The following is a 15,912-nucleotide window of genomic DNA, read 5'->3' on the forward strand; positions in this document are numbered from 1 at the left end:
AAGCCATGTGAAGCGAAGCAGCAGCAGAGATGAGAGCACTCTCAACGACCCTGGAAAGACTCGCTGCTGAACTGTATTAACAATGACAGTATTCGAACATATCTGCTGCCACCGCTACAGCGGCCCATTGATGGTCATGCCATTATTGGGTAATACTACAATTTATGGGGTTGCAATGTCTTTCTAACTAATTTTCCGAATCAGAAGCGAAACAATTGTCACATCATTAGGGTTTTAATTGATGGCCTCGGGTAAGATTTCAGGATTTCCTGTCCCATGCAGACATGTATGAGACGTGCAGACGTGAACAAGTGTTCACATGGGGGCAGGCAACACAAATGCAGTATATCCACACCTAGCCCACCACATATTTGCTCATATTTATGCATTCACTTTGATCTGAAAGCTTGGTTGCAGGGGCAGGAAAAAGATAGCGTGGCTCAGAGGGCTCTGGGGGTGGTCTCGTATTTACAGCTGTGGTAGACCACAGTCTCTTCCACTCAAACATGCTCGGCCCTGTTCACACTTCTAACTGTCTGAGCTGCATGTCAGATGAAATAGCACCACGGCTGACTCAAAGGCAAACTACAGAGTTTGATACCACTCACCAAATCTAGCTCAAGAGGCATCATTGTGCAGTCTCGTCACAGTGCGGATGCTTTGAGTTGCAATCAGAAGCGCATTTTATGCTCAGGTTTCATTCATTCATTTATTTTAAATTACTCATTTAAAGATGACTCACTGCACAATGTAAATATTTCAAATTTGTGGCAGTCGGTCCTCTTAGTGCTTATATGCCGTGGGTGCACATGTATGTGTACCTGTCTGTCTGTATCGTATGGAGCTTATGAAGCCATTATGGGTGAGATGAATGGTCTTGACAGTGCCAGAGGCGTCGTCGTAAGTGAAGGTCACCAGGGTGGAGTCGTAAACCACCTCTGAGAGCCGCGCCGCTGGCGTATACCTGGGAAAAGGAGTCAAACGAAGAAAAGGACAATTTATAGGTGAAAAGTTGTGTCAGAAGTGTGGAATAAAAAGGTATTTCATTAAATTAAAAAAATACAGTAAAACATTTGAACTTCACTACAAGCAAACATGCTATACCTCATGAATAATACAAAGATCTCTTGGGCCTTTAAGGAACAAGTTGCATCATCCTTCAACATTTCATCAATATCAGAGTGGCTGCCGTGCCAGTTATGGCCTTTCAAATCTTGAAAATGAGACCGTTTATTATGCTGTAGTGTCCCCATCCAGCCAACGAGTATTAAAAATGTTGAATGCCAGAACGCTGCCCGAATCAGTCCTCCAGCGTTCAGATCAGCGGCGTCTGACATAGTATGATGATAAAAAATTTGACCTTTAATCAGTCTTCCCATTAGTCCAATCAGTATAATGTGTGAGGACAGCTGTGTGTGTGTGTGTGTAGCACGTTTTGTGTCAGCTAAGACTTGGAGCCGTAATAGGGCTTTTACATTTCGGAGATTAGCCTTTAATTATAGCACCTTCATCAAGCCAATCAGTGTTATGTTTTTATATGGCTGGCTATAGTGCCAAGATGCATAATGCAAATCCAAGTTTCATCAAAATCAAACGTGTGGTGTCTCCAGTTTCACCTCTTCCACACTGCATTGCCTCACCCAAATGAACTGATAAAACCAGCAGCCAGTAACATGTCCGGGATCTGTGTCACACCTGTAGATGACGCTGCGTCCGGTTCCCAAGTACTGAGTCCTCAGCAGCCGCCCATCCAGGGTGTAGTCCTGCATGAAGGAGGACTGGCTGTCAGGCGGAGTGTGTATGTTCCTGTAGTAACCGATGGACAGGAGCGACTGCAGGGTATGTTTCACCATGCTGGGCATCGTCACGGCAACCAGGCGGTCCGTTTGGTCGTAGTCGAAGACGTAGCGCCGCTGGCTATGCAGGAGCAGCATAATAGACTGCAGGAACACAGACGGATGCACAGCAGAGTTATAATACTGTAGCTCTGAGGTTAGACGAGGCGCTTTCTTTCTCTGTCTGGTGTATTTTTTATTTCAGTGTCATTTGGTGAAAACTTTTCATCACCAAAATGTCTGCACTTCAGAAGCAACCTTGGTTTTAGCTTGAGGACCATACATTTTTCAGGTAATCGGTGAAGGCTTTTTAATTCTTAAACACAAAAAAATCCTCTTAACTGGAACTCTGGGTTTTTCAGACAACAGCAGCATCTTTGTTTCCGGTTGAAAGCTTTACTTTAAACGTCTGCGTCTGCAGACCTGTAGCTATTTGAACTGCAGTAAAACAATGTTGTGCAAAAATTATTTTCGATTTAACTGTAAGGTATAATATTAACGTATTAATAATACATGCAGGTATTATAAATTTTTAGATGGTTCTGCAATATAAGCTCATTTACTCTCTAATTTTGTCTTGGACCAAAAGCTGACACTAAATATATTTCAGCATGAATATCAGTTCATTAAATATTTCAATTAATTTCAAGGACGGAAATTATAGCTTCTGGTCGTTTTCAACTTTGTCACACGCTTAAAGGAACATACCTCTTTGCATGTTTTATTCCATTTACTAAATATTACATATGTTGTACATTATTTCTAACCATTTTTCAAAGCATGGAAAGTGTTCTTTTCTTTTCACCACTCAGTGGAAAATCAAGTTACAGAGCCTTGAAACTTGCTTGAGTTACGTAATCCATTGCAATTGTCCGCTTTTACTGCTCTCAAAGCTATGGTGCTGTTGTGTAGTCATTCAGCTATAAGTGCAGACTGATTTTAAAAAGTCTGCACAATAATTGAACTCCGAAAGAAAACGTAAAATGGATGTAATCTTCACTCTGCAAATGATTTAAGGAAATAAAAAAATAAAATGAATGAACCCAATGGGAGGAAAAACACATTAAAACACGGTTGGTAGTATAGGACTGTAAATGATTTGTCTCGCACAACGGAAGGACTTTTTGCACTGTTAGTGTTAGTTTTGGTTTCAGATAACTTCAATAACCTTGAAGCAGCAAACAAAGGATGAGCAGATGTGTGAAATTTGTGTTAACAGCCAAGACAAAAACAAAAGGCAGTGAAGCCATCAAACAAATCTCAGCATGATACAGAGAGAAGCTGTCTATCAGAACCCCCCTCCCCCCTCCACAGCTCTTACTCTGTCTGCGTATGTGTAACTCCAGATCTTGCCGTTGACCCAGGCTCTGGACACCACCCTGTCGTTCTCGTACTCCAGCCGCTCGGACCAGTCTCCACGGTGGATGGCTGACAACAGACCTCCGCCAGAATAGCTGATGTTTACTTCAGTGTATTTGCTACTCGGGGACCAGACCACGGGCCGGCCCAGCGGGTCGTACTGGATGTGGAGGGTGAACTTCCTGTGGTCATCGTAGATCTTCCCTACTCTGGTGCTCTGATCAAAGTCTATGGACAGCAGGTTCCTGTTATGTGCCTGAAAAAAACACAGCAAAATGTCTGCTGCAGGGAGAACTAAAGGAAACTTTTAAATGTTGCTGCTTTATAATCATCATACATTCTAAATAAGGCCGCAGACATGAAGTGGCATGTCTGAGACAAGCAGAGATTTCATTAGTTTCGATAAATGAATTGTGACATTTAGAGCAAACTGGACCTGCATAATAACAATGAATCGCCATGTGAACAAGTGAAGAACCGAGTCCTGGGGATTGTTAATTAATTAGTGCACATCAAATAAAATGTCCTTTTGCATTTCATGAAATATTCTGTTTGTGTAGTGCACTTTCTGTGGCAGGGGAAAAAGAGGTGTTGCAGTCGGCGTATGATTTGTGGAAAGTACAGCTAACGGATTCCGAGTCATTTGACCTATCAGCTCACCTCCCAGTGATGTCATTAATCAGTCAAAACATGTTGACATGTTGTGCAACACCAAAGTGTACCACGGCTCAAACTGCTTTACAGTTTAGCTCAAAACAAATCCGCTGAATAGATCGCACTTGAGGGGAGGTATAAAGGTCAGATTGTGCAACTTTTGGTAAACTCAGCGTACTTCCTAAATGAGGCTAAGATGATGTAATTTGACCTATTCACACCAGTTTCTCAAGATATTTAGCAGGTGTTGAGATGTTTACTGGTTACCACAGTGTATTAAGTTGCTAATGCATACTGTCTTTGTGTAGAACTGAATTTAGAGGGCAGGATTCTCTCTGTTATCTGAGTTATCTGAAGAATGAGCTGGTGATGTAGTGTTTTACCCTGAGCCTGCGTTCATAAGTGCTGTAGTTTGTCTTGCTCTGCTCCTTCCTCTGCCTCCACTCGATCAGGCTGGGGGCGTGGTCTCCAGGCAGGCTGATGTTACAGCGGCTGGCCGTGGGACTGACTCCTCCCCCAACGCCTCCGGGGAGGAGGGGCTCCGTGCTGAGTGACAGCTCCATCCCGCTTGCCAGCGACACAAGGAACGACCCATCGGCGCTCACTCTGTATGAACTCTGAGCGTGGTCTGAGGGTCGAGACCGTATGGGTTAGTCACACATGTACAGTGACGTGAATACACAAAACCACGAGTGCACACAAGGATGCAAATATGCAGCAACAGATGGAAAAAAAGTGTGAAAAACATCAGTCGCTGTCTTCAGTCTTGAGAAAAATCAATGTGATACAGTAGCAGACTACATGAATGCAGTGAATACAGGTCTGGCCTTTTGTGCGTGTGTTTTGTTTGAATTAATTGCTACATTCTCTGCGCTGAGTATTTTTCATATTTTCTCTGCAACATTAGCGCTGTACTGTATCTGCTATTGTATCTTTAGTAAAATCTGATCTATTCAGACCGAGAGCAGGAGAAAGAGAGTGAGAGACATGGACAGGGAGTAGGAGAGAGAGAGCAATAAAAAGAGGAAGAGAGACAGAGACAAAGAAAGAAAGAGAGGGGGAGGGGTGCTTGGCCATACCAGTTTTTCACACATTGCAAATATTTCTCAGAAACTGTCCTTTCATTTCTATACAGCTCTGAGTAAGATTTCATACAGAATTTACACATGCCAATATCACTTTGTCTCATGCCTTTACCATTTGCACAAAAATTACAAAAATAATCATAAAACTATATTTTAAATCATAAAACTTAACACAGCTAATAAACTGGATGGTAACTTCTATTCCCTCCACCACTATAAAACCTCTTTCTGTACATATGGTTATTGTTGCCTCAGAGGCAGGGAAAGACACAGTGAATTTGTGGGTGGTGGAAGTAAAAGCGGGGCACTCTAAAATAGAGGGTCATTTCAACTTTTCCCTGGCAGCGCTGTCATACTGTAGCAGTGCGCACATGCCTGCGCGCGTGCAAGTGTGTTTGTGTGTGTTGGAGTGGCTTCTCTCTCCCTGCAGTCCTGTCATTGTGACAACTGCTAGAAAGCAATTAAAGGGACGACATGAGAAGAAACTGCTCCCATGAGCGGCTTCTCCACTCCACTCTCATTTTCTCCTCTTCTCATCTCTGCCCTCTTTTCCATTTTTTCCTGCGGTCGTTAAGAGTTTGACACGTCAGTCGGCTCTGCCTCTTTTTTTGTGAATATATATATATTTAAAAAAATCACTTTTTTTTTACTGCCCATTAGTCTGGTTATGTAAAGAGGTCATATCAGATCCATATGTGAATTATTTATGGAAAGGGGACAAAATCCTTCTTTCAAAGCTGTGAATCTCACTGCGCTCACATCCACTACAGCCGAGGAAAAAAAGGAGAATAAGAGAAACACAGGTCAGTGTGTCTGACCTGAGCAGAATAACAGCCACGTTATTGCAGTTTGCCAATCATAAATGTTTAAACATCACTATAACCTTACGGTCTGCCCTCCGTATGTGATCTAGGCTTTAGTACGCCACCCCCCCACCCCAGATGAGTCATAAACAGCTTTCCGGGGGTAAGATGCATTGGTGTGGGGCTTTCTTGCGTGTCAGCCCGTGAATACATGAGGACCTTTCACGAGTGCCCTCATGTTTGGCTCTGTGTAAACTTCTTTGTCTTCCTACAGTTTGTCAATATTCCTGCTGATCTACGAGGAGTGAAAACAACGCCCCATGCTGCTATACCTTGTCTGAACGTGTAGATGGTGTCACTGGCAGACAGGTTGGTGCTGGTGACAAAGTTCTCGCGGTTGGACGCCTCAACCTCCACCCGAGACCAGCGCTCCAGGTTGCCGTGGAAACCGCTCACCTCACCAGTGGGGAGGGTGATGTTGGTGACGCGGCCCTCGCTGCTGTACCTTGGTGAACAAACACAAAGGCGATGATGTGCAAGCGCAAACACACACACACACACACAGATAACGGTCACTCATGGACAAACGAAGTCAGCCATACGCACATATAAGCACATAAACACATGTATGCATACTCACTATCACTCTGTTGCACCCCCTCATACACAAACATCGGCACACAGGAAGTGTCAACTATGATTTATATGTGTAATTATCCAGCTGTGGAAGACTCGGTCGGCAGTGGTGAATAATGCAGACAGATGTGTTTTTGTGTGTGCACTGTATGTGTGATACTAAACATGTGTGTGATCAAAGCGTTGCGGGGACGTCCTTCAGCTGATCAGTCACTTAAGCAAAGACTAAACAGAGAAAAAAAAAGTCTCTCCAGCTTCCTACAGTGATGCACTAGTTACCACCAGATGGCACTCACATTTCACGCCGCAATCATAAACTGTCTCACATTAATACACATGCACATATATGCAATTCCGTGTCCATACATACATTCAGAGTCAAGCAACCAACCATGAATGAAAGAAAAAGTGAAAGACAGAAAGGAAGAAAAAGAAAATAAAAGAAAAAAAGCCACAAAAAAATAATAATAATAATGAGAGCAGCACAATAAGCAGAGAAACAAACTGTAGTAGTACTTACTCATAAACTGTGGTCCAACTGTTCTCATCACTCTTGGTTGCTAGGAGACCTGTGTTGCCATGGTAAGTGATGTGGGCGATGTCATGGCCTTGGGCTGAGATCTTTCTCAGTGTTCCACTGTTGCTAAGAGACAGCCAGTACACCTGTCCGCCAGGTAGAGCCAGCCAGAGAGGCACTCCGTGAGCGTCTCTCCTCACCTGGAGCCCATGGCCGTCCCTGCACGTCAGCCCAGACAGCTGGCCGTCCACGCCATAAGAGAAGTTGTACAGGTAGTGGCCAGTGATCAGGTGTTTGGTGAACATGTGGGAGCCATTCTGTCATGGAAAAGACAAGATAGACAGTTGGCAGCATTGGGTTACACCCACGATTCATAAATCCATTAATATGTTTGAGTGTAAAGTCCTTTCTTAGTAACTACAAGCTACTGTAGCTTCAAACTAGTGATTTACTAAAATGTGTTGCACCATTAAGGAATGTCTTAGCTTTTTAGGAGGCAAAAGATCTATCAAACTTAACTGCTAATCCTTTTTAAATGTAGTTTATACATGGAGAAATAAGTGTTTCAGAGTTAGTATTATTAATACAGTTCAGAATGAGAGGGAGATATCTGGATATGCTAACCCAGCTGACGTTATTTGGTCATTCAGTCAAATTAGTTGGAATTAATTTTGTAATTTGCGTTATATTATGTTATTTTTGTGAAATGTAATTTAAAATCATCCCAGGTTACATCATAGTTAGTAGCACGTGTCAGGTCAGATATGTCGACCATATTCCATAACTTTTACTCTTCACTCCAAACGAGTTGTATTAGCAAGCTATTGTTAGCTTTGTCAGTTGGCTCAGTTAGTTAGCTTCACAGCAGTTAGCATTACACCAGGCAGTTAACTGGGTGTAAATATTTCCTAACAACTAATCTCTAAATAAGAATAAATACCTGAGTTATAACTGGGCTGAGTTTGAAATTAGCAACAGCATAAAATTGCACAAAATGAATGAAAATGCATGTATACTGGGAGTATAATGGTATTCATACAAAGGTGCTATCTTCATCCTGACCTGAACAGAGACATAGTAACAAGTGAGACATTTTACATGCAAATACATGTTCTATAGACATAGCTCAGGCACTGTGTACCTGGCTGAAGAGATAGAGCTCCTGGTCCAGTGGGGAGCTGATCTCCACCAGTCCGGCTGGGCTGGGCTGAGGCTGGTTGGGGCTGACAGCTCTGATCCTGATGTTGCCCAGATCAGCAATATACAAGGTGCCGTTGGGGGCCACGGCCAGAGAGGAGGGGGCTTTGAGGCGAGCGTCACGGGCGTAGCCTCCATCTCCTGATAAGAGAAACGAGAAGGCATTATTTCAATGAGGACAAACTCTTTATGAAAAAAATTATAACAAGTTAAAAAAATTTATAAACACACTGGACAATAGAAATTATTCGTTAGAGAAAGAGAGAAGTCACAACTTGTACACACAAGCTTTGCAAAATATGATGATCCCATGGTGCCGCTTAAGCGTTTATCAGTTCAGCTCAGGACTTGGACTTGTTGGGATACTGTAGCTTTCCAATGGAGTTGATATGACCACCTTGATAGTGACCTCAGCCTTATCAGACGGTGGTAGCGGGTGACTGAATGCATTCAGATGTCTTTGGTAGCACAACAGGATAATAGTCGGGTGAAGCCCTTTAGATGCTGTCAGCAGTAGGCCCAGGGCCTCTGATGGGTCTGTGCAGGCAGCAGGGTGGCAGTTTATCTCTTGACAGCATGCACATTATGTGTGTGTGTATGTTTTTGTGTACGTGTCTGTTTGTATTTGCGCGTGTGCGCTCACACATGTGCGCATGTTCAAAGACACTGTGTGAGCGTCCACGGTGAAGGGATGGAAACGGAAAGCCTCTGAAGAGAGTAATCATCTGTTAACAGCAAGACATGATTGAAAATATGCAAAGTACAACCCAAGAAATAGGGATGGTTACAGCCCATTGGCTTGTGGCATGGGAGAGACACTTCCCTCCATTTTGAATAGAAAAGAGACAGATTTTCATGAGCAGAATTAAATGATAAAATCACATCATCTGACACATACAATGAAAGCATGGCCTAACTGTCAAAATAACATCTTCTTATTTGTTTGGTCCTTTCCGCTCTTCCCTTTATTGCATTTCAGGTGCCCTTCCATGATACACCAAACAGTTAAAACCTTCACTGGCTAGACGAGAGCTTATTCTTTTGCCTGTAATTTGAATGGATTTGAAAGGTTTCTCTCAAGCTGGTTTCCACTGAAATTCAGCTGGAGGTTTTTGCACAGAAGGAGCCTCTCCATGAATACAAATATAAATACCCCCCCCCACACACACACACATGCACTTTCTATATACCCAACACACGCATTTACTTACTTCTCCATTTTGACATTACAGATGGTCAGTTCTTTCCTGTATATTGTCATCGTTTACATAAACGTCTTTATCATACTTTTATATTATTTTTCAAGGGAGAGTCACAACAGTCCTTTGTAGATATTAAAACTCCATCTGACTTAAATAATTTAGACACATTCAAGTAGAGAAGAAAACAGCAGAGGAGACAGGCCAGAGAGGAAAAGTTCTTCTCAAATTCTGCTAATAAAATCACTGGCCAGCAGGGACACACAGGCTGCAAGATTTAATCACTCAATATCAAGACACACTGACTATTTCAATTAATTTAAGTTACGTCAAAGCTTTTAAAATGTACTTGTTTTGTTTCCTTCCTTACACTTCTCAACCAGGCCAAGTATGATATGATCTGATGCGAGTTTTAAGTGCAGTTACATGTTGTTTTTAGTACTGTAATCCTATTAGACATAATCTAATACTCTCACATTACTTAATCCTGCACTCACATAGCGTGTGTCAGTGTGTGTGTGTGTGTGTGTGTGTGTGTGTGTGTGTGTGTGCGCTTGATGACCCACCAGAGAAGCAGTCACAGTTGGGGTCTATCTTACAGTCACAGTCCGTTGGGGCTCCAGAGATAACAGATATCTCCCCGTTGGTTGACACCTGTGAAGTGTTCAAAAAACGTCACACAATATGCTGCAGGAGATTATTGTTCAAGAGAAGATAGTGTTCAACGACAGCCTTTGTTACGTCTAATCTCTACGACAAACACGATAATGGCGGCATTTCATAAAAAATCCTGAGCTGGAAATACAGATTAATGATATTTAATAATGAGCATAAATCAAATAAGAGGGGAAATGACGACAATGTATTATGCTGGGTTTGTTCTACTGGTGCTTCAACCAAACAATGATGATATCTATGATGGCCAACTCTTTATTTTAGGAAAAAGAAAAGAAATGATGTATCTTCAGTGTGAGAGAGAACATTTCCCTGTTTGGCCTAAATGGGGCTTTTGTGGACAGATTGATGAATCTTGAAATTCGGCTCTCCAAACAAATTAAACTGATTGTCCTGACGGAGAGTGCTATAAATGAGGGTGAGAACTGCTACACCAACAGTTTGATTTTGATGCATCTTGGAGGGGTGATGCTTCTTTACTGGTCCACGGGGAGCATGAATTGTTTGGGAAGATATGTTTGATTTAGATTTTTTTCCAGCTTTATTGTCCCTTTGGAAAAATTGCTTTGCAGTGTTTTTTATAAAGCTATTCTATATTTTGATTATTGACTTATGTGGCTTATTTGCTTTCTTGCCAAGAGTTAGGTGAGAATACCACTCATGTCTGTATAGCACCTTTAAAGCTCAAACTAACATGTTATATCTTGTTAGTTTAATCCTTACAAAAACAAAGTGTAAAAATAAGATTATAATATACCTTGTTATTTAGAGAACTTTAGAAATCCTGGTAGGAAGATGGGAGGTCAGTGATGGCACAAACATGCACTCATATTCCAGAGGTGGCAAAATATCGGAAAAAGAGTTTATGCTTAAAAATAATTACCGACTTCTTCAGAGACATTGATTGGATTTAAAAGTCTTGTTAGTTGTATTCGACAAATGCTCCCTCACAGAAAACAAGTTCTTGCAATTTGCGCTTAATTGAAAACAAACAAACACAGCCACAACAGAACTAATTTGGGATGTAATGATTGTGATTTTAATGCACCTCAAAGCTCCAGTAACATGCATATGCCTCTATACAAGATTAAAAGTAAAATTTAACACATACTTGGTTGTGCGTGTGTGGCCTTTGATGTATGGCCAAATGTTTCGGGTGCGTGTGACAGATGTGCCTGGACCATGAGAGCAGACCAACAGCAGTGCCAAAGTATTGCCTAAACATTTATTGCGGCCAAGGCACGTTCACATTTAACAGGGCTGATTAAAGTGAAAAAGAAATCAGTCTTGCTGGCTACAAGATGCAGCTGGTGTCAGCCATTTAAGATGAAATGTAGCGGTTAATTTAAAAGTGTCATTTTTTATCAGTTTAAAATATATTGTCAGTCTGTACCTGTGCGCAGCTAGTTTGTCTTACAAGTGACACAATTTTCTGTATTTAATTTAGTTTTTCCTACATGACATTGTATCTGCATCAGCCTGACAGGTTCTGGAATGTGTTTGAAACGCTGAGAAAATCTGCAACACATCATCATTAATTTCATTTTACGGTTCAGTGTAAAACAGTTTCATTCACTCTCAAAGGACAGCTTCTACTTGTTGCAGACAGTGTGTGTGGGAACCTTCACAAATAACTCTCAAGTCTTACTCTGAGGCAGGAGGAGTTCTTTTAGTGCTGGTTTGACTTTCTGTGTGAGATGCATGATAAATATGGACCCAGAAATACCAAACATAAAATAGGTGTGACAAATACAGTAAAAAAGGACAGCAATTTTCATTGCCCTATCCAAAATGGCTGCCAGGTCTCCATCAAAAAGGCATCTGAGGCATTTTATGTTCCTGTCTGCCTCCACATGGGCTCAGCGTGGTGCTGCTGACCACAAAGGGAATATTGATTGAGTCCAGCAGGCAATATCTTTGTGGTGCAGGTGCCCAAATGCTGTGGGCCTGTGATATCATGCTGCTAGCTAATGGACGAAAAAGTTATTTTCCTACAAATGGATGAGTATGTCTACGTGTCAGAGGCAGATTCTTAACACTATCGTGTACACTAACGGCTCTGGCTCCGTGATCATTCACAGACACCTGTCCAGAATTTAGAGGATTTTGGAGAATGTAGTGAAATAATATTGAGGTGTATGAATCAATGGCCACAGCAAAATAGCCATTTACATTTGACATTAGTAATTAGTAGTATAGGGCAATATATTAATACTTTGGATAAGTAAATCTTCTGGAACTTGATTATAAATGAATCAAAAATGAAATGGGTGACACTTTAACATGCGAGAGCTTTCTGTAAAAATGCCTAAAAATGGGAACCTGATGGCTGGCATCAGATCAGTTGATTCTAATGACATTAAACTCATCATTGGTAGCTGCCTACAAAGCCCGATCAAAAGCATCTCTGGTAAAAAAAATAGGGTGAAAGTAACTATGCATGGTATTTTTTAGTGACCTGTTGGATGCGGTTGATGCGCCTCTCATCGGTCTCAGCGATGAACAGTGTGCCCAGGTGGGACAGGGCGATGGCCTTGGCAGCCTCCAGCGTGGCGCGCACTGCTGCCCATCTCACCAGGTGATGGTCTATACCTGGGACCTGGCAGTGGATTGGGCGGCCCGCCACAATACGCACCTGAAGATTTTCTGATACCTGATATGAAAAGGAAAAATTACAAATGCTTCCAGTAATTATTTTTGGCCAACGGACACTGACAATATATCTGTGTTGATCCAGAGCATGAAACATAACCAAATCTAAGCCTGCCTCGTCTAACGACTCATTAAGTCTTGTACAAAACACACACTCGATTCATTAAATATGGAGAGCAGGTTTATGGATAATAAGCTAAACCTGAGTGACATTTTCTTCAAAACAACGTCTACAGAGACTGTTTCTTCTTTTAACAAGGTGCTCCTTTTCTTTCTTTTATGTTAGCAGCCTCACTCGCTCTACATGCACCTTAAGTGACAGCACTGCAGATTGTGAGAAATATTTCATTACTCTGTATTCCTCTGCTACATATAGCGCCAATGTCTCTCAAAAAAAGCATACGACTGAACAGGACACAAGTTTGGATTGAATTCTCTGGCAAACATGGTGTGTGTTTAGAACTGCTTCTCCACCTGTAGGACAATGTTGTTGTCCAGGATGTAGAGGGAGTTGTCCAGCGGGTTGATGGCCAGGTCTGTTGGCCACTCCAGACGCACCTGGGGAATGACACACACACACACACACACACACGTACAAAAACATACACCATACAGTAACACATACAGTGTATTTCTATCATGAAATTTGAACAAAAGAACAAGAAAGCCTTGGAGGGTATCGCCCACAACAGTCAGTTACAGGTGATACAAATAATATCTCCTTAATAACATAGCATTAGGCCTCCTGACCCTCCCTGCTCCTGCAAAGGTCAGCGGTGGGCAGGGAGCCTTCCCCGTGTTTATTCAAGACTCACACTGGCGCGCCTCGGCACTGTTCCAAATGTCAGCCAATAACCGTGATCGCTGCCTGCTCAAATAGCACGCCCTGCCCGCTAACGCTGTGAGGGTCAAAGACAGACAAACCTACACTAGCGGCACCGCCACCCACATCACTGTCTATCTCACACAAACAAACACTCAAACTGTGAGCTATGGAGACGGGGCGGCGCATCTGAGGGATCTGTGAGGTGATTGATGACTCTGAGGATGGATTGGTAAATAAATGGATCATGTTAAATTGCCACTGACATGTCCAATTATAGGCTCTGTCAAATGAGAGAGAAGAGGGTTCACTCTGAAATCCCATTTTAAGAGGTGGAGAGATTCATCAAGCAGGACTCACTCTGTCCTCAGCCAAAAAAGGACACGCATCAAATCTCTCCTGCTCATGATATTGAACTTTGCGGTGATGGCAGGCGATCACATTTACGAGTTAAGCTGAGCTGTCCACAGAGCTGGGCCTGCTGGAGTCAAACTAGAACTAAAATGAAATTTAGCTCAGCAATCAATATATATACTTTGTGTTTGTTTTTGACTTATGTACTACCGTGGTGATTGTGTATCTTAAATTGGTGTTCTGCAGATGGTGGGAATTTCAGGTTCTGAATGACAGTGTCGGTACTGGTACTGACACTAAAAATAGTTTAAACAGCCACACAGGTAGTTAACAAGCGCGGGGGCTGATGTTGTTAGCCATCGATTAGTATCATCTGTGATTTGAGCCTACATGAGTCTGTACATTACTCCGTGTCAAGATTTGAATTACGGGGGTTACGTCTGCGGCCACACGATTATCCGTTGCTGTGGGCTTTGACACTCTTTTGCCATCACCCCAACTGGACCCATAAAGACAGAAAGCTAATGCTAGGTGCTCAGGAGAGACTCAGCAGGTGTTGAAATAACATGAGAGTATAGTACATCGTTTCTATATATAATAGTATCATTATATTTCATATTTCCTTATACAAAACGTGAGAATTCAAATTTCAGACTTTAAACTAAAGCCAACACTTGGCTGTTGATTTAGCATAACTTACTGCAGTGATGTTTGTCTCGCCGTACAGAAGTTTCCATCAATACTGACGGCACACTGAGGTCACAGCAGTTTATAAGAACAAACACAGATGGAGGATGAAGGCGATCAGACGTGCTGCAGAGGCCGATAACTAACAAACGGAGGGATTGTGAGGCAACATGGGCCCCTTTAAAGGCATATAAGAGCATCTCTGGGAATTCACCTGGGCTGAACACGCATATTCACACACACATACACAGCCGCTTGCATCCCTATGTGTGGGCAGAGATCCCTCTATAGAGCCAGCAGTTCATCTATAATTCATCTTCTGCTCTAATAGGCCTGATATAAGTCAGCAGTGTGATCTGAACGCTGGCTGATCAAATCTGTGCAGTAGCTGTCTTTGGTCTCTCTCTCTCTCTCTCTCTCTCTCACACACACACACACACACACACACACACATAAATGCACACAAACAAGAAGAGTTTCTATGGAAGAGGCCGGGCAATTTAGATTGACAAAACAATCACTGCACAACAAACAAATACTTATTGTTTGTGATCAGTCGCCTTTCTGAGTTAATTACTCTAATTAGAGGGCACAAAACACATGCAGGAGTCTTGTGTTTCTACAGATTATCTACACTCAAATAGTACGAATGAAGCCTATTTCAGAGAAAAACATGTGGCTCTAGCTTTCTACAAGTCATTTCAAGTCTACTGCATTACTTAGCTTACCTGGCTGATGTCCATGCGTGCATCACAGCTTAGCGGCTGCGTCGACATCAGTCCGTTTGAGCCAATCACAGTGGAGAGCAAACCCCTCTCATTAATCTTCTGAATGGTGGTGCCATCAACGAAGTAGACAACACCTCTTTTATCCACCGCAATACCTGGGCGGGTGAGAGAGAGAGGCAGAATGAGCTTTTGGAGATGACAGAGAGAGCGAGTGGGGGTGAGAGAACAAAAAGGAGAAACTGTGAAAGAGAGTATGAGATAGAGAGAGAAGAGAAGAGGTGGAGAGGAGTGAGTAAGGGAGGAAGGTAAAGTGAGGAGAGGAGAGGGCTTCGGAGAGGCATCCAACTCAGTTAGACATTCAGCTCAGCAAGCGGCTGTCTTATCAAAGGCACTGCACCACAGAAATGTAATTATATTTCCATTCCAGAGCCCACTAAAGGGATTAGAACAATGCAACTGGAGGAAGAAGTTATTTGTCACATTAGATGTGAGCAGGGTGCCGCAGTGAACTTTTGACATTTGCCGCTTGCAAGTGTGCATTATAAATGTACATCCGCGGGTCAGACACACGTGTGAGTGTATGCATGTGCGCATACGCTTGCCTGTATTTGAGCAGCACATGTTTACTCATGCTTTGCCAGTGTGTTTTGCAATGAACGGCGTATACTTGAACTCTCCTTGCAGTGGAGCTCTGCAGTAGACAGTGAG

At 42.5% G+C, this 15,912-nt stretch overlaps 1 protein-coding gene across 1 annotated transcript in view; it reads right to left on the reverse strand.

Moving 5' to 3' along the window:
- tenm1 (teneurin transmembrane protein 1) overlaps positions 1 to 15,912 on the reverse strand; it is a 138,943-nt gene that overhangs the window by 5,943 nt on the left and 117,088 nt on the right. Inside the window, exons 22-32 of the mRNA XM_070913178.1 lie at positions 15,205 to 15,359; positions 13,087 to 13,170; positions 12,419 to 12,613; positions 9,852 to 9,939; positions 8,031 to 8,227; positions 6,893 to 7,206; positions 6,069 to 6,241; positions 4,232 to 4,476; positions 3,157 to 3,450; positions 1,696 to 1,940; positions 822 to 964 (exon numbers count right to left, since the gene is read on the reverse strand). Of these exons, the coding sequence (XP_070769279.1) occupies positions 822 to 964; positions 1,696 to 1,940; positions 3,157 to 3,450; positions 4,232 to 4,476; positions 6,069 to 6,241; positions 6,893 to 7,206; positions 8,031 to 8,227; positions 9,852 to 9,939; positions 12,419 to 12,613; positions 13,087 to 13,170; positions 15,205 to 15,359 (2,133 nt within the window). The remainder of the gene's footprint in view (positions 1 to 821; positions 965 to 1,695; positions 1,941 to 3,156; positions 3,451 to 4,231; positions 4,477 to 6,068; positions 6,242 to 6,892; positions 7,207 to 8,030; positions 8,228 to 9,851; positions 9,940 to 12,418; positions 12,614 to 13,086; positions 13,171 to 15,204; positions 15,360 to 15,912) is intronic.

Source organism: Enoplosus armatus, chromosome 10 (assembly GCF_043641665.1).
Source record: "Enoplosus armatus isolate fEnoArm2 chromosome 10, fEnoArm2.hap1, whole genome shotgun sequence".
In the NCBI taxonomy this organism is placed as follows: domain Eukaryota; kingdom Metazoa; phylum Chordata; class Actinopteri; order Centrarchiformes; family Enoplosidae; genus Enoplosus; species Enoplosus armatus.